Below are 7,075 nucleotides of genomic sequence, written 5' to 3'. Positions count from 1 at the left end.
AGAACCCATAAAATTTACCCCTGCAACAGTTCCATGTGTACAGTTAAGCGGTGTTAAGCATGTTTATATTATTGTGCAAGCACCACCGACGTTCATACAGAACTTTTAATCTTCACCACCTGCAGCTGTATCCACCGAAGCTTAAACATCCACTGTTTCCTCTGCCCGCCCCAACCCTGGGTAACCACCGTTCTATACATTCCATCTGTTGAGGTATGAGAAGTTTATGTAGCACATATAAACGGTATCGTGCAATACTCCCCTTCTTGTTCTTACTCATCTCAGCTTGTCTTCAATGTTCCTAATGTTGCAGCATGCTCCAGAATATCGTTTGTTTTGTTCCATTAAGACTAAGTAACACTTTGTGTGTACGTATACTGCATTTTGTGGATTTGTCTGATTTGTTGGTAGACATAGGAGTTGCTTTCGCTCTCTGAATCCATGTTTTTAGTATGGCAGCATTTATACCTAAATGTAGACTTGCTGGATGACATTGTAAGCTAACACCTAACTTTCTGAAGAACCACCGTGGTTTCCCAAAGTCTCTGTACTGCTTTACCATCCCACCAGTAATGCTCATGGTTCTAATTTCTGTACCTTTCAGTTCTTAATAGGTAAACACTTCTAAAACACAGCATTCACTCTCCAACCTTCTTAATTTATTTTTTCAGTGACTTATGTGCATTGGTGCCCGTCCAGGAATTGCTAGTATATATGTTCACTTAGGTGTTGCTTCACACTTGAGACTTCTCCCAGTTACTTTCATAGCTCAGGCATTCTAAAATACTATGAATGATTCCCCCCCCATTACATACAAGTAAATGGACTACAAAGAAGAAAAGCATACTGTATCCAGTAGGACACCACCGCTAAGTGAAAGAGCAGGAGCTAAAAAGCCATGTCTTCCCATGCACACGGACCTCTTGCCACCCAAGAAGAACTTCCTCTGTCTCCAGGTGAATGCTCTGTGCCCAGCGAAACTCTAATATACCATGTAATGTTCAGTGTCATTCCTTCTGGTGTCACTTAGTGTGTTTGCAGAACAAAATTAACAAAAAAACGAAAACACTTGCCTCTAATTAGTTCTTCCTCTTAGTGCCAGATGTTAACATTAGTATTCTGTCATTAGGATAAATGAATGAGAAGAGTTCAAACTATGTGAGAAGCCGAAAGTGTGCAGGCTGTGCAGGGTCAAGCTATGGAAGGCCTAAGTGCTTGCCTTTCATGATGTGTTTTGGTGGCTCGGGGTCTCTTCTGCTTCATTTTGTCTTCCTTCTTGGTTCTAAGACACTGAGTCTGTTATTATGAATGACTTCGGTGTATGAGCTCTTTTTTATCTTACTTAGATTTTGAAATACAGCATAATTTATTTAAGAAAAGTGCTTGCCCCGAAGCAATAAACATTCTTTTAGTGTCGGACACACTGTTTCAATGTCTACTTGATATTTTCATAATGCACAAAGCATCAAGGAAGAAGGATTTTGGGTCTGAAAGTGTCTGGTCTTCCCTCAAGGCTATCCAAAGTACCGAACCGATTATAGCTGCCATCAGTATTGACCTAGAATGTCCTGGAAGAATTTATTACATGCTACAGATGTACTTTTCAGAAAGAGCTAGCAAGTGATTTCTTCCCTGCACAACACTCTGAAATACTAAGCATTTAGCTCTCAAAACTATGAAACTTAGTCCAATTAAGTAGAAGTAGTCACAGATATATATATATATATATATATATATATATATATATATATATATATATACAAATGAGTCCTAGGTATAAAAACCTTTCCATTAAAGTGAATTATTGCCAGGCAGTGGTAGTATACATCTTTAATTTCAGCACTTGGGAGTCAGAGACAGGCAGATCTCTGAATTTTAGGCCAACCTTGTCTACAAAGCAAGTTCTAGGACATCCAGGGCTAAATGGAGAAACCATGTCTTATTTAAAGAAAAAAAAGTGAATCATCAGTCCAAACCCCTGGCACATCATCATTTATTTTCCTAGAAATCAAATTTTGTTATGTGGATAGTCCCTAAAAGTTTCTTTGCCACATTTCCTAAGGCTTTCCACAAAAGAGGAAAAGAATGGGCATTACTCTAATAGATAACTCTACATCAAAAACAGGAGAGAGGAAAATAGACATGATTCTTGTTTTAAAAGAAGAAAGAGAGAGAGAGAGAGGGAGAGGAAGGGAGGGAGGAGAATAAGGAAAGTTCTGGTTAGCTCAGATCTTTCTAGTGCTAATAGGAAGTGACAAAGTAACCTTTGCACTAACTCAATTTGTAGTTTATTCCCATTTAACTACTTAAGCAGTTTCAATGAACAAAATCTTAGGTTTGGGGGATAAAAGGAACAAAACCATGAATTTGTGCTAGCTGACTGGTGGCAGGGATATTGCCTTCTGCTTCAGGGAGTTTGCGTCTGGTTAGTAGTAAGAAAGGAAAGAAAATCTCTGCTGCTTATCATCGTCTGACCATATTCTCTAAAATGTGAGGTTTGGCTTAGACATAATAATATCCAGTGAAAAAATGTCTGATCATTTTAAACTGACTTCTGACCAAAACAGCAATACTCCTAATAACCGCTAATAGCAACAATTTCACATGTATTCTAACAATGATTCAACTAACATTGTCCTTTCCCTCAACTCTTCCCTTCTGTCCTTCTCTTTCCCTCTCCCTTCCTCCACCATCCTCTTCTTCACTCCAAGATCTTCCTATGTAGGTATTCTGGTCCTCAAAAAGATAAGCCAATTATATCAAGTACTCATAGAAAGTGCTCACACCTCACTGTTCACCCACACTTACCTCTAATCTCATAATGTTTGAGTTCACCTTCTAACTATTCCTGCTTTGTTCTCTGCCTGTTTGCTTTTTGTCTGAATCATTATTTGCTCCAATTGTTCACTTAGTATGCCTTTGTATTGTCATAACGTTCTTTGGTAAATTTTTACAAATACATCGCTTCTTATTCTTTTTAAAGACTTATTCTTAATTGCACGTATGTGTGTCTTCATGTGAGTATTTGCTTGTGAGTGAAAATGCCCACATAGGCCAGAGGCATAAGATCCCTCTGGAGCTGGGATTGCAAGGCAGTTTTGAGCTGCCTGACATGGGTGGAAAAGACTGAACTTGGATGCAGCCACTATTATTCATTCACCTGGATAAAAAAATTTTAAGAATTATTTATGATCCATTAATGATAAATTTGACAAAATAATCAGAAATTATTGAAGCTGAGACATTTTTCAAGGCTGACTGAATTGTGAAAATTGGAGCAACTAAGCCAAGGGAAGTATGGGTAATTCCTGGAAAGCTGGTTCTTTGCTCTTTGTGCCTCTCTATTCTCCATAAGGAAAACATCTAGATGGTTAGAACTTACTGAGGCTTCTAGAAAATTTTAAAAAATCGTGTCTGAAACTCACTCCTTTGTGCTTGAAGGGAGGCATCATGAAATAGTGCCAAGACATCAAGGAGACGTGGATGTGGAATGGATGGTTCTTACAGCGGGGATTTAACAAGCAAATATAGTGCAATGAAAAGGCTCTCTGCATGCCTATCGCCATCAAACTCGGGAATCTAAGGCTTCGAATGACCAATTCAAGAACAATGGAACTAATTACAGATCCTCTCTCCACCTCCACACCCAAAAGAGCCTAGAAGAAGGGCAAAACAATTCCGACATCTCAGTAGAAACGTAGTAAAAGTATTCTTTCAAAAGTTTGGACTGAATTCCAAACCCTCAATTCCAGCCATTGTAATAGAAAGAAAAGAGACAAAGAACGAAGGGAACTGGGGAAGGGGAATAAGGGAGGAAAGGGAAGGAGGAGGAAGCGGAGAAGGAGAGAACCCTGAGTGTTCTGGAGCCTAAAATGAAATGGTGTGTTTGTAAGAGCCCTCCGCTAGAACTTAGAACCAACAGCAATCACGGAGGACTGAACCCACTCCATAGCTCCCCGAAGCGCCTGCAGCTTGCTTAGTGGTGAGGAGGGGAGGGTGAGTGGGTTCATCAGCTTCTGGAGGGAGGCTCCCAGATGCTGGCTAGCGTTCTAGCTGATGGATATGGGTGAGCAATTCCCTTAAATTTTTCTGCCAAGGAGAAAAACACTTGACGTTCATCCAAAAAAAAAAAAAAAAAAAAAAAAAAAAACCTCCTCTGTAATTAAATTTGTAATGAAGTGGTCACTCTGTCCACCTCCGTCAACAGAGAGATGACCCTGTTCTTGGCAACCACCTCCACACATGAACCACGGAAGAACACCTCCTTCATCCTACCCCTTGCCTTGGCCTCAAATCTACTTGTCAACCCCGCTTTACTACAAATGTAATAGCTTTCCTAGGAGGGTGGCTGTTACTGTTTCTGACACTTTCATCCTTTCTCCCTTCCTTAAAACAACAATACCACCACCACACCACCATCATCCCCTCCCCCCGCAAAAAAAAAAAAAAAAAGGGAGAAGAGAAGTTCCCAGCTTCTCCACGCCCCCTTGTCTTCCGTTGCTCCACTAGAAAGCCTACACGGACTAGCTGCAGTTACACACAGGCAGTGGGCCAGTGCCTTGGCCAGCGCCAGCGCCATCTGGTACCTGGCCACTTTACATCTGTTTAGAGGTGAGAGGGGTGGCTTCGAAGGACACACTTAAGAGCTGATGCGACCCAGTCCTCTGCAACTTTTAGCCTTTCTCCCCCAATTCTTTGCTTGTTCTTCACATCAGGAGTGCTTGGTGACCTCTGCGTGGCCTTTGGGATTGCAGGAGCCACAAAGCCTGCTATAGTTTCGCTCTTTTCCTCGCCCCCACCTCCCGGCCGAGCGGGCGCAGCTCGGCTCTGTCACCAGCAGGGGCCGCTGCTCACTCAGAGCAGCCGCCGGGCCACCGCCACGGCCCGCGCCTCCCACGGCCCCCTCCGGCCCAACCCGCCAAGTTCCAAGAGCTCCCAGTCGAGCGTGCGCCGGCAACCAGCACTGCCCTGGCAGCACACGAGCCAGCTTGCGGCGCGCCCTGGAGAGGTTCTCGAGACACCCACGGCTCTGGGACTTTGAAAGGGCAGTTGAGGAGCCCCGAGCGCACAAGTGATCGAGCCAAGCCCTCCTCCCGGCACCTGTTCGCCCGGCGCCACCGCCACCCGGGTCCCCACCTCTCCGATCCTCGCCTCCCAGGCTCCGGAGTGCTCCCGGAATGAATTCAGCGCTGGGCAACCAGACCGACGTGGCCGGCCTGTTCCTGGCCAACAGTAGCGAGGCTCTGGAGCGCGCGGTGCGCTGCTGTACACAGGCGTCGGTGGTGACCGACGATGGCTTCGCCGAGGGCGGCCCCGACGAGCGCAGCCTGTACATCATGCGCGTGGTGCAGATAGCAGTCATGTGCGTGCTCTCGCTCACTGTGGTCTTCGGCATCTTCTTCCTCGGGTGCAACCTGCTCATCAAGTCCGAAGGCATGATCAACTTCCTGGTGAAGGACCGGAGGCCGTCTAAAGAGGTCGAGGCGGTGGTCGTGGGGCCCTACTGAGTGGCCCTCGGGTCGCCCACAGCGTGTGCCCCCAGCACCTCTAGGACTCCGCCAGCCGCGATGCACCCCGTCACCATCACGGACAGAGCAAAGCAAACCTGTCGGAGTCAGTTTTTTTTTCTCTCTTGACTTCTGCCTTTTGGGGAAAAGAGACCGATTTCTGATGGCTCTCCGAAAGGCCCCGAGCAAGACTCGAGTGGAGGAGCGCCCAGACTTCGGGACTCAGCAGCAGGTGGCAAAAGAGGGCGATTAGGGACCAGAACTTTGGGAGTGGCTGCTGGGTTGGGATGCGGGGAGATGGACCTGGGGAAGGCCCCTTTCCACCTGCAGATGGGCCCGGCACTGGGGACAGCTGGAGAGGCAGACAAAGGCGGGGTGTGGGTGTGGGTGGGTGTCCAGAGGCACGGGTAACCCGGTGACCGGAGAAGTGACCTGTTTATACACCACGCTGAAGATCTAATGGGAACATAGATGCCTGTGGGTTTTGCGTCCTGCTAGGAGAGGGGAACTTTGATCGATAATAACCTGTGGTTTTAAGGGGTTTGTGTTAGTTTGCTTGAATACAAATATTTGATAAGTCTTTTATGCCCTAGTGGCCTGTTTGCCTGCCTGCGGGTTACAGTTTTTGTCATTCTGGGAGAAGGGGTGGGGGGAGGGGAGCCTGAGACTGTGAATAGGGTCCAGTGCTTTCTTTTAGTGCATTTCCTGCCGGGTCTCTTGGAGAGGCTAGCGCTCCAGCTCAGCCCGGGACGGAGATACGCAGTAGAATTCTTAGCTCGTGTCTGCACGGTTTACGCCACAAAAGTGCTCTTGATATCCGTGACACCGTTTGACTTTTTTCTTATTTAACATTTCCTTAATAAATGCAACATTTAAGTGTTTTGTTTCTGGCCTCTTGGTAGTCACTCTATTCTCCTGGCAGAGGGGAAGGTTTGCTCCTGCGGCGTCTGGGTCCCGGGCCAGGAGGTTTCTCCTAGCCGGAGCTGTGATCCCACTTCATAGCATATGCTTGACCTATGAAGAGGAGGAAGGGTCCAACAGAGAGCCCAGGGATTTGTGACACACAAAAGCCATTTCGAAAACAGCAGCCTTTGTTTTCTCGAATATTTGTGACTCTAAATTTCATTTTGTCTCGGATGTCAGGTAGGTCCCCGCGGGAAAATTACACTTCCTGCCAGGCTCCTTGGGGAACTCTAGGTTACCCCACTAATGAAAGGAGGAGCCTGCCAAGCCGGCCTTTAGGGAGCTTGGCTTCCCCAGACCCACGTCAGCAGGACAGCCCTGGGATGTTGCTCCAGAAAAAGAAAAGTATGGTTTCTGAGGAAATGTAGCTGCCAAAGTTCGCAATAGTCGCCAGAGTAAACCCTTGTCTCCAGGTCATGAGGCGTTCCTTGTCTTTGTCGTATTACGTTTTCTAGAGAAAGGAGGAGAAGAGAGCAATGGAGAAATGACAAACGTTTGAGGTGATGAGTTAATCCCACAATGGATGGATGCATGTACTGAAGCACATGGTGTCCTGTAAATAAATGCAATCCATCAATAATGAAAAATAACACGCTCCTGTGTCC

At 45.9% G+C, this 7,075-nt stretch overlaps 1 protein-coding gene across 1 annotated transcript; it reads left to right on the top strand.

Annotated features, from left to right (window-relative positions):
- Positions 1 to 4,850: 4,850 nt before the first annotated feature.
- On the top strand, positions 4,851 to 6,391 carry Rprm (reprimo, TP53 dependent G2 arrest mediator homolog). Its single transcript, XM_021627194.2, has one exon. It carries the CDS (start codon positions 5,178 to 5,180, stop codon positions 5,505 to 5,507), a length of 330 nt encoding a protein of 109 aa, XP_021482869.1. The 5' UTR covers positions 4,851 to 5,177; the 3' UTR covers positions 5,508 to 6,391.
- The last annotated feature ends 684 nt before the right edge of the window (positions 6,392 to 7,075 follow it).

This window comes from Meriones unguiculatus, chromosome 8, assembly GCF_030254825.1.
Source record: "Meriones unguiculatus strain TT.TT164.6M chromosome 8, Bangor_MerUng_6.1, whole genome shotgun sequence".
Taxonomy (NCBI): domain Eukaryota; kingdom Metazoa; phylum Chordata; class Mammalia; order Rodentia; family Muridae; genus Meriones; species Meriones unguiculatus.
Note: the sequence above shows the minus strand (reverse complement) of the source record. Positions and strands in the feature narration are given on the sequence as shown.

What these genes read in the sequence shown, in the direction of transcription:
- Rprm (XM_021627194.2), top strand. Translation starts at nt 5,178, where the DNA reads ATGAATTCAGCGCTGGGCAACCAGACCGACGTGGCCGGCCTGTTCCTG.